The sequence below is a fragment of the Chinchilla lanigera genome, unplaced genomic scaffold, assembly GCF_000276665.1.
Source record: "Chinchilla lanigera isolate Chin_1 unplaced genomic scaffold, ChiLan1.0 scaffold00019, whole genome shotgun sequence".
NCBI classification, from domain to species: Eukaryota; Metazoa; Chordata; class Mammalia; order Rodentia; family Chinchillidae; genus Chinchilla; species Chinchilla lanigera.
In genome coordinates, this window is record NW_004955420.1 from 27,012,280 (window position 1) to 27,032,295 (window position 20,016).

At 52.8% G+C, this 20,016-nt stretch overlaps 1 protein-coding gene across 2 annotated transcripts in view; it reads right to left on the reverse strand.

Annotated features, from left to right (window-relative positions):
- Positions 1-2,566: 2,566 nt before the first annotated feature.
- The window catches only part of Tcaim (T cell activation inhibitor, mitochondrial), a 32,087-nt gene continuing 14,637 nt past the window's right edge, over positions 2,567-20,016 (reverse strand). For both annotated transcript variants that reach the window (XM_005383484.2, XM_013513519.1), the window contains 7 exons: positions 18,193-18,445; positions 13,021-13,143; positions 11,190-11,287; positions 10,508-10,599; positions 7,312-7,544; positions 6,715-6,846; positions 2,567-4,046 (listed from right to left, as the gene is read on the reverse strand). In XM_005383484.2, the coding sequence (XP_005383541.1) occupies positions 3,806-4,046; positions 6,715-6,846; positions 7,312-7,544; positions 10,508-10,599; positions 11,190-11,287; positions 13,021-13,143; positions 18,193-18,445 (1,172 nt within the window). In that variant the 3' untranslated portion in view covers positions 2,567-3,805. The remainder of the gene's footprint in view (positions 4,047-6,714; positions 6,847-7,311; positions 7,545-10,507; positions 10,600-11,189; positions 11,288-13,020; positions 13,144-18,192; positions 18,446-20,016) is intronic.

Sequence of the window (20,016 nt, forward strand, 5' to 3'; positions counted from 1 at the left end):
CTTTGCCGCTGAGCTAAATCCCCAGCCTCTTAGAATTTTTATATCTTCTTGATTCAGCTTTGGCAATTCATATGTATCTAGGAATCTGTCCATTTCTTCTGCTTACCACTCTGCTATCTTCCCACAAGTCTCTGGTATTATTAATCCTTTGGGGTTCAGTAAACCAGTTCTAGCTGGGTATACTAGGTGGTATGTACCTATAATCCCAGCATTCTGGGAGGCTGGGGCAGGAGGGTTACAAGTTCAAGCCCAGCCTGGACCATCTCAGCAACTTACTGAGACTTTGTCTCAAAATGAAAAATGAACTGAGGAGACAGCTTAGTGCAAAGGCCCTTTTCAATCCCCAGTTACAACACACACTCACATACACACATGCACACACACCCAGTTCTGGTGCTCATGCTGGCTGGTGGCTAAGCGACATGTCTAGTGCCCAGGGCCAGACGCCGCTGGAAGGAGGTGAGGATAGTGGGACCCACAGGGCCAGTGTCCCCTGGCACAAGCTCGTGTGTGCAGCACCTGGGTGCTGCCTGTCACGGCTGGGCCCTGTCTCTGAGCTGCGTGCACTTTGTGATGAAGGGCCCCCAGGGCAGGGACCTCTCCCCCGCATGGCCCAGGTGCTGTGCTGCCCCAGAGAGGGACACTGGCCGTGGACCAGGGTCTGCAGGGTGGCTGATGGCCAGCCCCGCAGGCGTACCCCGAGCTGCACAGAGCCAATTGTGGACTGGAGAGGGCGGCTGGAGGGGATGGAGATACAGCCGGGCGGGGCCGCTAGACAGCAGGGGCGTGGCCGCTCTCCCTCCAGTGCAGGGCCACCCAGCTCAGGTGACCACTCTGGGGAAGAGCGGGTGCTGAGACACGAGTGGTCAGGAGACAGCTCCACCGCAGCGCCAAGCATGCAGGGAGCCAGTGGGTGACGCCGCATGTTTGAAATAAAGGAGAAAGGTCCTAGCAGGCCTCGGGAGGCAGGGCACAGGGTCAGGCCCACGGCTGCACCCCGCTGAGTCAGGACACCCCCGGCCCCAGCCCATGCTGTGAAGAGCTCCCGGCCCAACATGCAGGGAAGCCAAGGCCACGGTCCCGGTTTTTGCAGAGGAAGAGCTTTCTCAAAGGTTAACTCACCAGGGGACAGAACAGCTCAAATCTCTCCGAGCAGCCAGGGAGGCAGGTGTAGGGGTTCTGGGAGTTGCGCGGTGGCGGCTTCCTGGGCCTTGACTGGATGCTGCTGCTTCTCTGTAGGTCTGACGCCAAGTAACACTGTTGCTTGAGAGGAGGTCAGAAATCGTTTACCCCGAGCCCCACACGGGACCGAGGCCTGGGAACAGGATCTGAGTGACCCTGGGAGCTGTGCGCAAGGCGGAGGAACTTTTACAGCCAAAGAGCAGAGCCACCACTGACCCGGCACTGCTGGGGCGCAGGGAGGGGGCCCCTGCTTCAGGCTCCGGGGTCACCTGACAGAATGCGCAGCTCCCGACTTGAGGGAGGCCAGGCCTGGCTTTCCCGCAGACCCAAAGCAACACGGGCTCAGCTCCACATCCACTCCCGGAGCTCCACCTGGCGGCAGGTCACACGAACACCCCTCCCGGCAGAGGGGAGAGCACAAGGCTGTGCTCCTAAAGCACCCGGGACAGCGCGGGGCAGCTGTGGCTCTAGACCCGGACGCGCTGTCTCCGCAGGGCGATGTTCCGCTCCGCGGGACCCGTGAACACACGCGGCTCCTTCAGGGACTTCAGCCTCGATTTCAGCCCTGCGTGGAAGCTCTGCTGTGGGCGCCCGCGGCTCTGCCGTCTGCGCAGCTCCCGGTCCCGAGGACTGTGCCATGGCCCAGGGACAGGCCTGCGCAGTGAGGACCCCAAGGACAAGCCCCGGTGCCTCCCCTAAGGGCGGGGAGATGGCGGCGTAGCTGGGGGGCAGGCGGCTTCCTGGGCTATGCCAGTTCTCACCAACGGATGACATGTGCGGTGGCCCTGCCGCGTCAGACGGCCCCACGGGGGAGTCTGTGCCCACCCCTTGTCAGGGGGCACCGCTGGGGGTGGTCTCGGCGAGCACCCTGAGATCAGCCAGGTGCCAGGGCTGGGGGCTCCAGGCCTCGGGACCATCAGTCTCCATGGGTGTAACGGGATCGCTTCCCTTGGGAGGCCTGCTTGGCAGGGTCACCAGGACAGGGACGGTGACCCCGCCCGGAGCTGTGCTCAGGGTCCTGTACCTCCCATCCCGCGCCCTGTCTCCTCCAAGCCTGCTGAGCGTGCTCCCGGCTCAGGGAAGTCGCCTGTGTGTGTGCGTGCGTGCGTGTAGGGCCGGGGGACTCCATCTGGGCACAGATGTGGCTCTGGACAGGTGTGGGCTCAGGCCTGGTTCCCCTTGGGACAGCCCAGGTGTGCCCCAGAGAACAGACATCTTGGAAACACAGGGGGACCCTGTACCTGGGGCAGGTGGGGGTCAGGGCGTCCCCTTTCATGTCACCCTGGGGGATAAAGCCAAGCAGGCCCCTGTCAGTCTCCAGCGTCTCCTGACTCCCATTACCCTGCAGGAGACGTGAAAGTACTAGCCCGACCCCAGGAACAGGTGCGTGCTGGATGTAGCTAGTATTTATTACGTAATGGTTCCGAGACAAAAATCAACTACAGAACACTGAGGCTTCTACAGTAGCCGATTGCAGACATGGTAAATCCAGATCTCATGTTCTAACCATTTTCTTATTTATCCTTGAGAAACCGCTCACTGCCTTCACTTCGCTCTGGAGTCTCCACCGGCAGCAACGCCTGTTACATGAGAAACCAGCTCCAGTGCCACTTTCGGCACAGTAGAAGGTGGATGGGCACGAACCACGATGACGACAAATCAGCGCTTCGGAATACACAGCTGCATCCCACGGCTGAAACAGCACGTCTTCTGTAAATTCAGAACGTGTTTACGAACTGTCAGCATCTTTACATCTTGATGCTTTCTGCTTTCTTCCACAGTGAGCGCCACAAGCGTGGGGTCCCCAGCCGCATCTGCTCACCCTCCTGAGGAAGGGGTGGCGTGCGTTCTCCCTACAGCGCCCAAAGACGGTCCAGGTGGAAGATCTTCATTTCTTGTATTTTTTGGACGCTGGGGACAGAACGGGCCGTTCATGTGCTAAGTATGTCCTTCCCCACCGGGTTCCCTGCCGGCCCCCACAGCGGCGGTCTTATAACGGGTAGGGGTATGACGGGCTGCAAACTTCAACTCCCCGTCACCGAGGATGCTTAATCGGCTGGTGGCAGACGGCTCAGGACGTGGTAACAGCACGTACTCGCTGAGTGTGCTACACTCTCTCCCCTTCCACTCTTTCTTAGGCAAAATTTGGTCACCTAATTTCTGCTACCCATCCATCGTGTTTTGGACACCAACTGTCCATTCCTGCCTACACAACATGCGTGTGTGCACACATGACTGGAGATGCGTGTTGAACCGTGTTACACATGGACAGCGTCCAGCACTCAGACGCCGAGAGCGAGCCCTGTCTCCGCACACACCCCCGGCCAGCCCCCAGCCAACCCTCCCTCGTACAAAATGCAGCCTGGGAGACAATCCCGCCTCACGATACACCAAAATACATTCTTCCGCTCTAATCTCTTTAACCTAATGTTGTCCACCCATGTCTTAAAACTAGGGGAGAAATCCTAGTCTTCCTGCTAGGGAATTAATTTAAAAAAGTCTTTCAAAGCAGCAGTCAGAAACTGTTCTTGTAACAGGAAAATGGTACTGTGCTATCAGACTGAGATTTAAATACACCGAACTGCTTTTTTCGGAGCTCTTTCAAGAGTGAGGCTGACTTGTGTCACTTCACGGCCTCGCCATCCTTCCAGTTCCAGGGGATGCACAGGTCGCCGTCCTGCAGGACCGAGTAGAAGTGGGACACGCACAGGCGCATGCCGCTCAGGGCCGGCAGCGAGCGCGCGACGAGCCGCTCGAGGCAGGCGGCCATCTGCCGGCTCGAGACGCTGGGCTCCTTGTAGAGCTTCTCCAGGGAGAACTTGTGTGTGGAGGCTTGGATCAGCTTGTCTTCGATGACCTTTAACCTGTGACAGGGAAGAACAAGAGCGATGCTGCTGTCAGCTCAGGCCAAGGAAAGAACACGAAATGCAAGTGTTTTCGAGACACCGGGGCTGGAACCTTCCACTCACATGAAACTGGTGTCCGGATGAAGTGGCACTCCGGCAGCCAGGCACCCAGGGGGACACTCCTCCCTCGAGCACCTGGCCCGGCCCAGCTGCAGGGGGAGGCCTCCTCTCTCTGCCCTTCCCACCCCGTTCTGTCCCTGGACCTGGGCTCTGGAGACAGACGCCAGGCAAGCGAGGTCAGAGGCTCCCACATTACAGCCTCACTGCTGTGTGGGACCTGCGTCACCGGAAGCTGTGGGGCGGGCAGGTCACACGCTCACCGAGTCCTCGCAGTGAGATGGGAAATCCGGTGACGTCACCTGGCCCTCACACACCCATCCCACTGCCTTGCCACTTCCCGCGGCAGCTCTGGGGTCCTCCTTCCTGAGGGTCTTTAGCTGCGCTGTCCTGGTTGCCCTGATGTCCTGAACAGATTTCAAACGGTGGTCTCAGCCCTCTTTCCTGAGCGTCCACGTATGCTCCAAGCAGTGGGTAACGGCAATGTCTTTTATTGAAATAACTTTTTCAAAAGGTGAACACGCTTCATGTATTTTGATCACACAATGTAACAAGTATTACCTGGGTTAAAAACACCCAAGAGTCTACATTTCTTCTCTCTGACTGCTGCAAACACCACAGCTAAGTGCCCAGGGTGCCCACACGGTAGAAGCGCATTTGGAAACAGCTCTGAGGGTTAACTGCTGACCCCGTCTGTTCCGCAACCTTCGCGAGTGCCGCGTGTCCTTCCGGGTGCCGGCGGCACCGTGCTGCTAAGAGTCAGGACAGCAGACAGGAGCTGCGGTGACAGCTTCTCCACGTCACCCCCGTGGGCCGCTCTCCGGAGCAGGGGAGGACACTAGTTTTCTACACAGGGCTTTTTCACTTGCTCAAAAAAACAATGTGGCTGAGCAAAAAGTGACACCGCAGTCTGGCTGCCAGCGTGTGTCCCCTGGGGCGTCCCGTGTGGCCTGCTCCTGCTCACGAGGCCCAGGGTCGTGTCCCCAGGTCTCCCTGACCCAAGGGAGGCCCTGTGGGGGAAGGACTGCGATTGCTAATGAACCGATTGCTGACGGTCGGGTTACAATCCCAGCCGTGTGAGCGCGCGTGGTGCGGGGTGCGGGAGGCTCGCCAGAGGATGGCTACCAGCTGAGAGGCAGAAATGGAAAGGGATAATGAATTACTCCTGCTGGTCTCAGTTACGTTCTGGGTTCTAATAAAAGGCGACTGAGATGAGTGATCGGGGCTGCTGCAGTCCCGGAGGCTGTGGGCCCCGATTCCAGACTTTTGCTTCTCCTGTTCTTATCGTTTACCTTTTCTTATTCAACCGCAGGCACCTCGTTCTGGGGACCTGTCACCACAAGTAACACCAACCAGGCTCTACTGTGGCAACCACAGGGTTACATTCTCAGCACCCAAACTTTGCTGCCACTGCACCTCTGCTCGCTGTGTACGGAGCAGGCATGAAACACCACACCGGGGAGGCCGGGACACAGCACCAGGTAAAACACCCCCGCCCCCAGGGAAAAGGCTACAACGCAGACGCCCGCATCTAAGCCTGAAGAGTGTCTCCGAGGCCCGGGCAGAAGCCAGGGAAGTCTGCACCTTGGACGACTGCAGCCTCCTGCAGCCTCAGGAAACCCAGCCTCTCCCGAGACACGTCACGCCCCTCCCCGCTGTCCCCAGCGATCCGACCCATCCTCCGCGTCACTGTCCTCTGGATGCCGCTGCCATGGTTCATGACGAGCGCCCGGGCCCAGGACAATGGGGTAAGTGTGTCCCCAGTGGTAGGGTGACGGCGTGTGTCTCAGAAGCCACCGGGTCCAGAAGGCTGCCTTGGGCGGTGGGGCAACCCCGTCCCCGGCACGGCCATCTGAGCGGAAACGACTCAGGCCAGTGCAGCGCCTGCTGAGCACCTGCCTAGGCCAGGTGTAGCGAGCTGGGTTCTGCCCTCAGCACTGCAAAGAAGTATTTTGTAAAAAAATTTTTTTTCCGTTTCCTTATGATTGCTTTGCTTTGCTTTGCTCAGGGAGGCCGGCAGGGTGCCAGGCCCTGTGTGGGTGCAGAGCAGAGCTCTGCTCACCTCTGTGAAAGCAGCCGCTTTCTAGAGGGCAAGGGCACTCCTCCCTGTTACAGAAGCGACACCTGCCGCTAAGCCCACAGCTCAGGCGCCTCTGACGTCGGCAAGCACCTGCTCTGCGACGCGGGCGCGGCAGCTCCGTGCCGAGCTCGGGGGCAGGTGGGCACATGGGCACCTACAGATCAGTCAGTTCCTACAGTGCTGGTTTTGTTTCTCTGTAGTGCCAGGCAAGCGCTCTACCACCACCCTCCACCCCAGCCTCGCATCCGGTCTCGGCCTCCCCCGTTTCAGAGTCCCAAACCCGAATCATCAGAAGTCAGACTGATGCTGGGCGTGGTGCCGCACACCTGTAATGCCAGCACTTGGGAGGCTGCGGCAGGAAGATCACTCTGAGCTCGAGGCCAGCCTGAAATACGCAGTGAGACCCTGTCTCAAAAATCAACAAAAACCAAAATAAAACAAAAAAGAAGTCAGACTGCACACCGCGATGCAGAGGCTGACGGTACTCACCGCTCCCTCCTCGTCACGTTCTCCCTCGCCTGCTGGGCTCTGCTGAGCAGGAACCACTGCAAGTCTGCTGGGTCACAGAGCGTCGGGATGTTAAAGTGCCCGAGTTCGTGCAAACTTGGCGCGTACTGGTCACTGAAACAGAGAGACACTAAGCGAAAAACCGCTGGCTCCGTCCGCTCCCTGAGAAAACGTCTCATTGGTCTTTGAGTACCTGAGAAGGATCGCTAAGGAAATCCACCTTAAAAATACAGTACAGCAGCGCTGACCGAGAGTCCCAGGGGTGCCCTTTACTAGGGTGACTGTGTTTCCCAGCCCTGCCGAGCCTGCGCCCCCAGAGCGGAGGGCCGGGAGAAGGCGCTGGCGCCCCAGCACTACACGGCACAGCGTGCGTACAGGCCCGGCTGCCGATTTACCCTAGCGTGCCTCCCCCGGGAGCGACCCTCACACTTAACCCCGTTCTAGAGATGCAGTCCCCTATCCTGTGAGCAGAGGGCTGCTATGGCACTCCCTCCTGTCATTCCTGAGCGCCGCACACGGACGTACAAGGCAGCGCATCGCCCGCCCGCCCGAGGGACAGCGTCCTGCCCCGGTGCTCACCTGTTAAGGATCATCTGCAAGCCGCGGAGACTCTGAGGGTGGAAAGGAGCCCTGCTCTTCAGCAGTCTGTTACAGAACACGTCGAGGAGAGAGTAATACTCTTCCAGGGTCAGCGCTGGCTGCAGCTCCTCCATATACACAACTTGGATGCCACCTAAAAGCCCGCTTATTCGGTCTTCTAAGAGCATCAGCTTCCTCCGGAGGTCAAAATAACTTGGCAACCTTTCAAAAAGCTACAGTGTTTAGAATAAAAGAAGCCATATTTAGTTGTATGTGACTATATAATAACTCAACTTCAGGATCCCCATAAATAGCACTGAGAAAAGTCTAAGAAGAAAATTATTGTCTCAAATGGAAAAGACTTTGTCAAATAGCTAGAAAGACTTAATATTTCAAACAAACCTCCCTATGTCTAGGAGATTTACACAGGAATTGAAGAGACTAAGCCTTAAGTACTAATTTACATATTCAGGTGGAAACTGTAAGCGCATTCAGAATGATTCAGAAAGTTTTTAGAAATAAAGTACGTGCATACACTTCAATTCCTAATCTATTTCTCAGTGTTTACTTTCAATCAACTAAATGCGATTGAATACAAGTATTAGAGGGCACCCACTGCGTATTTCAGCAATGAACCAGACTCCGCAGCTTAGGGATTATGAGCCTGTAAGGGCCTCAGAGTTGGGGTCCACGGAAGCAACCCCCAAGCCCAAGCCCAGCATCCTTAGTGCCACACAGGGCATAGATTTAGAGCAGGGTCCAAGGACCTCCAAGGAGGGCTGGCTGGACCCATCTCAAACAGGGAAATGGGGTTTGGAGGAGGCAGAGGGGTACGGGGGGGGGGATGGGGACACGGCCGACGGGCAGGAAGCCAGGGTGGGGGCGGCCTGGCAAGGATCCAGTTTCTGCTGAAAGCTGGGGTCTGTGAGACTGGAAGAGGAGGAAGGCATCACCCCCTCACCGCCTGCCGGAAGCTGTGTGTGGTGGCGTGAGCCTGTAATCCCAGCACTCGGGAGGCTGAGGCAGGAGGAGCACTGCAAGTTTGAGACCAGCCTGGGCTACAAAGTGAGCTCAAGGACAGCCTGAACCACAGAGACAGACCCTGTCTCAAAAAGACAAAAACCAAAAACAAAAAAACCTCCCTATAATAAAAGCAGTAACAATAACATGTGGCAAATTATTGGTAATCTTTTATTGCATTTTGTGATTAAAAAAACTGACTCCTTATGTTTTCGATTTTCCTCTCAATGGGTCCTCCATGCACACATGGTAAGTGCGCTGAAAAACTCTTTCGTTTTGCAGTCCTGGAGATTAAACCCTGGGCTGTGTGCACGCTAGGCAAGCATTCTCCTCATCTACACTCCCAGCCCTTTTTATTTTTTACTTTGCCCAGGCTGGCCTTGAACGTGCAATTCTCCTGCCTCAGCCTCCCAACTTGCTGAGATTGTGGGTGTGCAGTACTGTGCGCGGCTTGAAAACCTTTTTATTTTGAGGCAGCTGCGATGCACACGCCCTCGGCCGCGGCAGCTTCACTTGCATTCACCATGGCCTCACTTGATGCTGTTTCATCACTGCCACCACTACCAGACTCCCGCCAGCGCCAGCGGCCGTTCACAGCCAGGTGCGCTCCCAGCCTCGCCCCGGGTGTGCCCCCTGGGACTCGCACAGGGCGTGGTCTTCCCTCCGCCCCACCCCCTGCCCCGCCCCTGCAACCATCCAGGCCCAAGGACAGGAGGCTCCTGGCGCTCCTCATGGGCAGACACCGTGACTTTTCACTGTGCTGTATAAACGCCAAGGGCGCAATCACTGGGTTCTGTGCTAGGCACGCGTGGCTCTGTCCACTGGCCAAGCTCTCCTGGGGCGCGGGCACGGGGCCACAGTCCCAGCAGCAGCAGCTCCTCCTGCGCACGCTCCCCGGCACTGGCGTTGTCGATTTCCATTTCAGCCGCTCGGGTCAGCAGGCCGAGATGCCCGCTACGAGTGTTTCGGGGCTGGGGAGCAAAGCCCGGCCTCCTGGGCTCCGCACCTCAGCCCTCACGCGACCTCCACTTGCACTTCCCTCACGGTGACAAGAAGCGTCCTTTAAGTGCTGTGACCTGCATGTCCTCGTTGTGACACGTCTTTTTAAGTCTTGTACCGTTTTCTGGTTGGGCTGGCCATTATTATTTTACCAATGAGTGCTAAAAGTTCTTTGTGTGTACTAGACAAGTGTCTATGAGATACGTGGCTTGCGAGTATTTTCTACCAAATATGGGACTTGATCGGATGCTGCACCAGAGAAGACGTGTGGGGCACGGAACGGCGTGGGAAGATGCTCCCCAGTCGTCATCAGGGCTGCAAATTACAGTGCCGCAAATTACAGTGCCGAAACCTGTTAGGAAGTCTAGAGCTAAAAACCTCTACTGCGGGCCAGGCATGGTGGCCCGTGCCTGTCATCCCTGCTGCTCAGAAGGCTGGGCCAGGACAGCTGCCTGGGTAACACTCACTGTCTCAAAACAAAACCCTAAATATTAAAGCAAAATAGATGGCTATTTCTGGCCTTTTCTTAGTCAAAATATCTCGCCATAGGATCCGCCAATTCTCTGGGTGTTATGGCCAGGAGAAGGAAAATGTATTTGTGCACGGATGTTCACAGCAGCTTTGTCTGTGAAAGCCCCAAACTGCCAACGGTGAACGGCTGCTGTGACTGTGCTATATTCAAACGTGGCACATCACACAGCAATGAAAAGGAGCAAAATACACTTTAACAGTGTCAGTGAACCTCAAAATGAAAGAAAGTAGCCAGATGAAAATGTACACGTACGCTACGATTACTCGTGTAACTTTTGAGATCATCAGGGGACAGCGTGAAAAGACAGACCAGTCACTTGGGGGGGCAGGAGGAGGGTGACACCCACGTGTGGGAGTGGGGGCCCACTATCTGGATTCTGGCAATGGCTTCCCCCGCGTAGCCACACTGCAAACCCCTGGGATACACAGGAGACGGTGCAGTCACTGAACGTCAGGTAGAGCTCGACAGCGTGCAAGAACACGACAGAAGCAGGCTTCCGGCTGCGCGCACGGCTGCAGTGTCACAGGCACAGCCGCCCCGGCCGGCTGCCCCCACACCCGTCACACAGTGCAGACGCCACGACACGGGCTTCCGTGCACTGCCTGGGCCGGCGTCTGTCCCGGACTCTGCCTCGGCGCCCCTTACTTTTATCCAGTGGTGGTGGACGTCCATGGTCCCCAGCATCACGTGGCCCACTGCGCTCATGCCGGAGCGGTCCGTGAAGATGAGCGTGCATCCTGAGGATGAAGCACAAGCCCTGGTCATGTCGGAGGAGCCTCACACTCAGCAGTGCAAAGAGAGCTGCAGTGTTCAGAAGTGGCTGGATCTAGAATGTGTGAATGACTCATGGGGCAATTCTGGGATTAGGGGTACTGGGGTTAAGGGTGGGTGATTACTAAATCTGTCCACTGACAGGACTGGCACCGCCCTGGTCTCGGGAGCCTGGAGACAGTGTAAGGGACAGAAAGGGGATTGTCTCTTGCTTGCTTTTGCTGTCTTCTGCCTGCCATGAACTCCTTCTCCTCTGCGATGCCTGTCTGCTGTACCAGCCTGCCTTGGAGCCAGTTGCCTATGGACTGAACCTGCTATACACTGTGAGCCAAGTAAACCCTTCCCACTTTACCTGTGGCGTCCGGTGTTCTGTCTCAACAATGAGAAAGTAACTAAGACCCCGTAGAAATGCATGACTGCACTCAGCGGGAGTGGAGATGCTAACTTGTCTCTGCTTTCCTCAAAGGCAGAGACATAAATATCCTGCTGAGATAAGGTCACCGTGTTGACCAGTTTACAGATGTGCCTGGCATTAGAGGAAGCAGCGGGAGTTTACCTTTGGCTTTCTGGAGTGTCTCCAGGTTCTGCTGTGCGAGGCGGCCTAAACTGTGCAGCTGGCTGCAGCGGTGGGCGATGCCCCAGCTCCTCTGCCACCTGCGACAGACACGCATGACAGCCATACCTGCTGTGGCCAGGACAGCCCTGCGCCACGCAGCCTAACAAATCCCCCGTTTCCAGATAAGCGGATGTGCACAGATGCAGCCGGATGGAACAGGGGCTGTTTACCCGAGGCAAGCACATGGCCACTGCGCTCAGGTACCCAAAGGTCTGTGCCAAGCAAGTACACGACGCACCATGTCGTTTCTCTTTTAAAATAAGATGAAGGGCCTGCAGGACTCAAAAAAAAAAGCAAGCAAAACTGCTTTTATTTCTGTGGGTTACACATTTGCAGCCCACAGTAAAGTTGGGAAATTTCTCTACAAGCTAGCAAAGTAATGCTCATCTTTTATGTTCCTAATGCAGTCTGCTTTAACAGAACGTTTAAAATTTAGGGCTGGAGATATAGCTCAATGGCACAGCACCTGGCTGGCAAGTGTGAGGCCCTGAGTTTGAGTCCTGGTACCAAAAAAAATTTTACTTGAAAAAGTTACTTCATGCACATGAACTTGCTTACTTCGTCATTTATAAGAACAGCATTATCTTATTTTTAACTGGAAAGCCTATGTTACTAGACTGCTGCCGGGTGGATCTTCAATGATCCACACATCCAAGGTGTTGTTCCCAGCCCGAGGAGCCCGTGGTGTCACCGGGACATGGTGTGCGGCCTTCACGAGGTGACACCTGGGGAAGGCCTGGCCATTGGGGTATGTCTCTTCTGGTCACTGCGTGCCCTTAAAGGGGACAGTGGGGCTCTCCCTCACCCTCTCGTTGCTCCACATCATGAAGGGGTTCACTCTGCATGTCACAGGCCCCCACTCAAAAGCAACAGGCCGATCAGTCCTGGAACCTCTGAAACTGTGGCAGAGCAAACCTCTACTCAGCTGCTTTATCTCCGGTATCTGTTACAGAGCTGGACACAGTCCTATAACCACATAACTATGGACGTGGAAGCAGCCCTGTAACCAAGCACGGCCTGAACACTGCGGACACAATGATAACAAACCGAAAGCTCAAATTCACACCTCTCCACACGTTGTGAGCCCAGAGGCTTTGCTCTGCAGTCAGCATTACCTTAGGAGAAGGAAAATGGTACTACTACGGTGCCCTAATAGTCACTGAGTTCAACTAAGAAAAAAGCGATGGAGTGATACAATGGAAGAAGGAAGCCAGGGCGGGCATGGCGAGGCTGTGAGGGTGCGGGGGGAGCCAGGCCTGAGCCCCCAGCCCTCCGTCCCTCCTTAGGGAGGAAAAGCAGTGTAGTGTCCTTTCAGAACACATTCCCCTGCAGTGGTAGAGGGGCAGTTTCCGAGCTCAAGCAGACTTTGAAAAGTCATCCATGAGACAGAGCCAAGAATACAACACCCACTTCCTCTCCGCTGCCTTCTGCTTAAACTCGAGCACCAATCTTACCCGATCGGGGTATAATGACTTTCTGTATGTTATGTGTAACAGAAGAAGAAGGATATTTTCTGTACACACTTACACTTAAAGAAGTCTAGCAATTATGCCAAGAATGTCAGTACTTAAACCTTAGTTCAATCTTTTAAAAAGTTAATAATTTTTTTGCATAGATGGACACTTGACTACGTTCATAAAAGGCCAACTGAAGAATATTTAGTTATCAGGAAATTAAAGTGAAAGATGCACACACCCAGCAGCTGGTAAGGTCTACGAGCAGGCCCTTCCTATGTATTTTCATCTCTAAAGTAGGTTTCCTTCTTTATTACCTGATATCTGAAAGCTGCAACAGGCTAGACAGCTCGTCTTTTAAACGATGTAGTTCTTTTCTAAGAGGCAAACTATTCTTCAGCTTTTTAACAGCAGTTTTCCCATTGTTATCTAACCAGGATCTAGAAAGAAAAAACAGACACATATTTTGCAATGCTGACATAATGTAAACACTGCAGCATTAAGACACAAGAGTTACCCTAAAGTAGGTCCAACACCAAACTGAGTTTTCAGCCAGACTTCTGCCGAGCCCATTCTCTGAGAAATGCCTTGTTCTAAAGGAGGCTGCTGTGTCCATCTTAAAAGCATTTAGAAGTCCTCAGATTGAACAAGAAAGGCACCGTAAGTCACTTCAGAGGTGTTAGATATGACTGGGCACATTCAGAACATGCCAAGGTGAGGATAATCCCAGAACCAACCAAGTCATCATGCACTTGTGAAGCACACTTACGCTGCAAATCTGCTAGCGTGTCGTGGTGGGACCCAAGAAGAGAAAGTCTACATGGGTAACTGTGAGAATAGAGAGGAGAGCTCCTGTGGAAGTGAGGGAGCTGCCGGGTCTGCAGGACAGGTGGCGGGCGACCTGGAGCCCAGGTCGGCCGGGGAGCGAGCCAGGGCAGGTCCCCTTAAGCAAGTGCACCAGTGTCTGTGCGGTCAGCCAGCGTGCCTGTCGCAGGACACTCACAGCAGGCAGAGGGGCTGCACGGGAGGCCTGCAGAGCAGGACGGAGCACAGGCCCTGCCCTCAGCAAGGTGCTCAAGGTGTTCTGATTCAGGAGCTGGGCAGAGCAATTCAGTCCTTCCTGCAGCTCTTTTAAGGATACTGCCACATACTTTGTCCCTTCTGCATGGTATGTGATGAATCAATCTACATCATTAGTATCAGATATTGCATTTTGTAGTTCCCTAACTTTTCCTTATTTATTTACTTATTTTTGTCTTTTTGAAACAGGATCTCGCTATGCAACTCAGGCTGGCCTTGAGCTCACTTTGTAGCCCAGGCTGGCCTCGAACTTGCAACGATCCTTCTGCCTCAGCCTCCCAAGTGCTGGGTTTACAGGCATGTGCCACTACACCTGGCTTCCTCATTTATTAATACAGCTCATTCAATGTATTTTAAATCACATAAGAAAGAGCGTGACAAGTAAATTACCCAATGATATACCATGTCTGGTTTGAGGAGAAAATATCTTAGAATACAGACAGCCACGCTGCAGGTGTAGCTCAGTGGCAGAGCACTGGCTCTGTGTGCACGAGGCCCTGGGTTTGATCCTCAGCTTCATAAACAAAAAGTAGACTGAAACATAATTGCTCCCACTGAAACATTCATGACTTGATTTTGGAATTCTTTCTTTTTGGTGGTGGTGGTCCTGGGGATTGAACCCAGGGACTCAAACATGCCTGGCAAGTTTCTGCCACTGAGCCACCCCTCCAGTCCTTGATTGTAGAATTCTTACAATTAGTATATAAAAATCAACAGGTCTAGCTTAACCATTTTTGTGAACAAATGTTAACTACTTTGTGAGCTAAGCACGAAAGTTCTAAGCATGGTGTTTAAAGTGCAGATATACACTTCCTCGCTGACTGCTGAGGACCACAGTGACTGAGCATGTGTAGCCCAGATGCTTCTAAAATCCGTTTCCTGCCACAGAGCTCAGCTTCCCAGGAAAACGGCTGATGCCCACTGTGGGCAGAGATGGCAGAGGGGCCTGGACATCTGGGGACTCACAGTCACGGATGCGCCAGGAAGGCGGGGCCGGAAGCAGCATGGAGGGAGGATGGGACTGGGGATGTCACTAGTGAGTATGACGGCCAGGGGGCAAATCTCGGGTGAGGGAAAGGACATTATGCAGCCTTAAGGGTCTCCTCCACAGGACACGCTGATTTTGCTGTGGAAGCAACTTGGTGCTGCGGTTGGGACCCTGAATGTTCCCAGGAGGCCTCGTGTGTGGAGGGCTTGGCCCGGCCAGCGGTGCACCTTCAGGAGAGGCAGAAGCTTCCGGAGGGAGGTGGTCACTGAGGCGCTCCCTGGGAGGAGGGCCTGGAGCCCCTACCCCTTCCTGTTTGTCTTCTGCTCCTCGGATGCCACGGACCTGGAGGCCCCGTCACTGGGCCCTGCCGCCATGACCGCTGGGGCCAGGAGCCAGAACAGGCCTTCCCCTCCTGAGCCGCTCACCTCGCAGTCAGGGAAATAAGAGATGACACTCAGTGCCTTTGGTCTGCACTGCGAGTCACTCTGGGTCCAAAAAAAGAGCAAAGAATTCCTCTTCTTGCCTTTGTTTGGGACAATTTTGTCCTCTCTCGTCCTGCCTTGCCAGGACCTTCTGCTCTAAAAATCACACTTTTTAGAAGCTAAACTTAACTCATTTTTCACAAGGGGTAATGATCTAGTTCAGGTAAATAAGATATTGATGCTCAAGATATAATCTAAGGGCCCTTAATATAAGCATTAAAAACTAAGACACAATTCTGCTATAATGCCGTGTTATTATTCATCTCACCTTCTGAAGGGAAGGAGACTCTTTTTTAGCTAATAATAGATGGGTTTTCCTCAGTGTCTATCAGGATAAAGGTACTTAGAACTGGATGGAAAAACAACGACCAATGAATTAGAGAGCTCCATTTCCCTAATCTCAGTTTTCTAGAATAATGGTTTAATTTGCTGTCCTTTTCAAGAGTGGAAGATTCAAAATGACCTCTTTGGATCCTGCATGTCAACATCCTGCTAATGTCAAAGTAGAAGTTTGAATTTCAGACAAGTATACCTTGGAGGAAACGAAGAATTCACAGCAACACAACTAGCTCATCTACACACAGACACTTTCCTTATGAGAATGCATTTCTTACCAAGTCAGCAGTTATAGTTTAGTAAACACTCATGAAATGAACAGGTAAGAAAAAATGACTGGGCCGGGGATATAGCTCAGTGGCACAGCAGCTGCATGGCGACTGCCAGGTCCTCAGTGTGATTCCCGGTACCAAAAAAAAAAAGAAAAAAATGACCCTTTACATTCCTTCTCAGGTGACTTCTATTGCTACCATGTGTGTTCAGACGCTTCACGCTTCCATATTAAACTATGGGTTCTCTATAATAAGCCACACGTTCCTATTTGTTCCCTGTGTTAATTCAGGTTAATAAAGACACTGGATGGGGTCTGTAGATGAAGTAGTTAGTACACAAATGATTAAAACACGTCCCCAAGTCTTAAGAACTCTGCACCTCTATAGAGCGGTAATTTAAGAACGTTGACTCTATTTATTAAACTGTACTGGATGGCTAGTGTGAAGAGGAGATTACAAAGACAGGCACACCCCAGCGGCCCAGTGGACACTTGTCTAGTGGTGCTGGCTCTGCTCGGCTTCGGTGTGCAGCGCCGCCCCACTAGCTGGCCAGTTCCTGGCTGCGAGTCCCGGGGACGATCTTTCCACAATGGCTGCGCATCCGGCTGCGCATCCAGCTGCCGATCAACACTGTATTCTACGAAACGCTCAACAGCAGGCTGGCTGCTCGCCTGAAATGTACAATACTTTAAGCCCTTTAGCTTAAAAAGATGTGCCGTCCGTTTTGCTTCTGGGCCCTGTCTCATCTAACCTCATTTTTTTCCTACTCATTGGCCCAAACATTCCGCTTACAGTACAGGCAGAAGTTTTTGGCCATGGTACTGGGTACTGTACCCGAGGCCAGCACATGGGGTCATGTCCCGACCCTTCTGGTTTTCTCTTTGATGAGGTCTTGATAAGTCACTAAATTTCCCAGGCTGGGCTTGAACTGCGATCCCTCCTGCAGGGCCAGGATGGCCGCAGAAGTGTGCTGGCCCCAGGGCCTGCAAGGCTGGGAACCTCCCACTCCGCCCGGACTCACAGCACCCACTGCAGCCCCGCTAGCTCTTAGGTGCAATTTACCTTCTTCATGCTCCTGCTTTTCTAAACCAAAATGAAATTCACCAGCTTTTGTCCCACCAGGGTGATCTTCACTTTTGCTCTGCTTTTTTTGTTGTTCTGAGGCAGGGTCTTGCTAAGCAGTTTAGACTGGCCTTGAACGCACAGCAATCCTCCTGCCTCAGCTTCCTGAGTGCTGGGATTATAGGTGTGTGCTACCATACTGAGCTGGCCTTACTTCTGTGCCTCATGAATTCTGGTCTGTCTCAGACTGGTTTCATTTCTGTTTTGTTTATAGAAGAGAATCCGAACAATTAACATGTATGCGTTTAGGGTAGTGATTTATCTATCAGCTACACATATAGATAAACGCATATAGATAAACATGGCTGGGCTTCTCCACACCAAGACATTCATGTGCTCCTTCCAAGCTACTTGCACCTCCCTTTCTGAAATGGACTCTGCCACTCTTCCATCTCCTCAGGCTGATTTGGGAGAACTCCAGAGTGAGCGCAGACAGTTACAGAGCAGCTTCCGCGTCCCTGGACAACAGAGCAGGCATCCTAGCCTGCAGGAAGCCAGGCCTTGAGTGGCCTCGGGATACTTCAGCTGCAGCCGCAGACACAGGACGGGACTGAGCTGTGCGTGGCCTCACATGACTTACTCAAAGCACACCAGTGGGGCTTCACAACAGCACAGCTGGAAGGGAACAAGGCTTTGTATGCCGTTTCTACAGTTAAAGAATTCTCCAGAATCCATTCAAGACAATGTTTTCTAAGGCCTCTACATACGGACGACTACACTAATGCACACTGCAACTTAACTCTGCGGAGAACCTGAGAGTGCTGCCTCGTGGAAAGGTTAGGACTCCTTCGTCTTCGGCACAGCCCTTTCTCTCACACTAGGGACAACGTGAACAGAACTTTAAAAACTTAAAAACAATCTATTATACACAGTATTTTTTTTTGTGGTCTTTTTGAGACAAGGTCCCACTACGCAGTTCAGGCTGGCCTTGAGCTCACTTTGTAGCCAAGGCTGGTCTCCCTTGCAATGATCCTCTTCCCGAGTGCTGGGATTACAGGTGTGTAATTACGCCTGGCTTTATATGCAATATCTTGTATGAATCAAAAGACAAACACGGAGTATTCCGGTAACTTTAAGAAACATGAAATACCTATCCATAATGATTGCTAGATTAACTATACTGACAGGATTACTTTGCTTAGAAAATTAGATTTGCGTGTTAAACACCAACTACAAACGGCAGTTCAGTTAAATCAAACTCGTACGTACGTTAGGGTCACCTCCTTTCTCGAGACTTGCTCAAGGTCTTGGTCAGGGTCCTTAAATCCAGTGAAAGAGTAGTAAGACTTGTCCCATTTGATGGGCCTATTGGGTATCCGCGTGGCTTCTCTGAGAGGCTGGGAATGCACATTAGTGTTCAAGCTTTGGATATGTTCCACAGATAAACTGCAGGAGTTGAGAATATACAATACTGTGCTTAGCAGGTCTCTGGTGTGCAAAGTAAATCTGACTGCTCGAAATCCTAGAGAATATAATTCCCCCAAACAATTAATACAGGTGATTATTTGCTTTACCTTTAAAATAGTATTGCATGCAACATTTATACAATCAAAATACTTTATAACATCCCATTACTGATTACAATTCATGCTACTGGAAAATCACATGTAAAATGGAAAACAACTTTCCTTCTCCAAAACTCTATGAGGCTCTTTTTACCTTCATCAGTTTCTTTAACGTCTCCTCCCTTTACTAGCTGGGCGCCTGTGACCAAACCCCTCCCTGCCCAGAGGGCAGTCAGCATGTCTGCGATGCTGCCCATGAACCGGGTCCCCAGGGAGATGGGAAAGCGCTCCCTCCTAAGAGCAGACGTTCAACAACAGTATCACACGCAGACAGCAAGCACGGTGGCACGGTTACATGTGCCACAGAGATGGCACGGTGACAGGTGCAGATGAGCAGGGCCAGCTGCCCAGTCTCTGTGGTCACAGAAAACCATCCCAACTGCTCTTTCCGGTTGCAAGGATCCTGACTCTCCTCCCTCTCCTCGCCCGCTGTGCTGCTAGCTTGGCAGTATTTTCCAGAGTGATTAGAAAGTGTCTAAGCGTTTGCAAGTTAGTGCTTCACTGTCGGTTCTGGGGGCCGGGTGAAGGTCTGTGACTGAACTTGGTGGGTCACTGCAGGAAAGCGGCTGCTCCTTCAGCTGGTGTGAGGTGAGGTTCAACCTGAGCCGACAGCGTCTCAACCCCACGCCCAGCAACCCCGCTGTCCCAGCCTCTCTGGTCACACGCGAGAAGCCCAGGCCCAAGAAGGTCAAGGGCGAAGGGCTTGAGTCTGAGCTGATACCAATCCAAGGACTTTCTCTCCAACAACACGCTCTTTTCTTTTTTTAATAATTTTAAAAATTAGTTTTGAAAATTATACAAGTATTAAGTACACGCTTATCGTAAAATTACATACTAGTTACAAGTATGTATGCATATATGCTGAAGCACAAGTCGTGTTAACAGACATGCAATCTCACACCTTTACGAGATGAGTCCATTGTTCACGGTTAGGTAGCTATTCTTACAAAGCTGAGTTACGGTGGCAGCTTCTGGCCACATGTGGCTGATGAAAATTAGATTAATAAAAAGCACCCTGGCTGCCTCTCCAGCATGCCATGGTCACATGGTGCGAGTGCTTGCTGCAGTGCTTCGAGAAGACACAGACCGTTTCCCCTGCAGGAAGGCGTCTGGGACAGTGCTGGTCTAACCCTTTCCTCTGTGCTTCTCTGCGTGCTGTTATATGATACATGCGTATGTGTTTACACAAACACACAGCCATGCACTTGGAACTGCTCCTTTTACTTTTCTTAAGACAGGGTCTCACTATGCAGCCCAAGCTGGTCTTGAACTCACTATGCAACCCAGGCTGGCCTTAAACTCGTGGTGAGCCTTTTGCCTCAGCCTCCTGACCGCTGGGATGACAGGCGTGCATTACCACCCGATGGGAACTGTTCCTTTTCATTATATAAACGGCATCACTCTGGATAACACCTTTTGGACTCACTTTTGTCACAGCGATGGTGACCCTCCCACCTCTGTATGTATC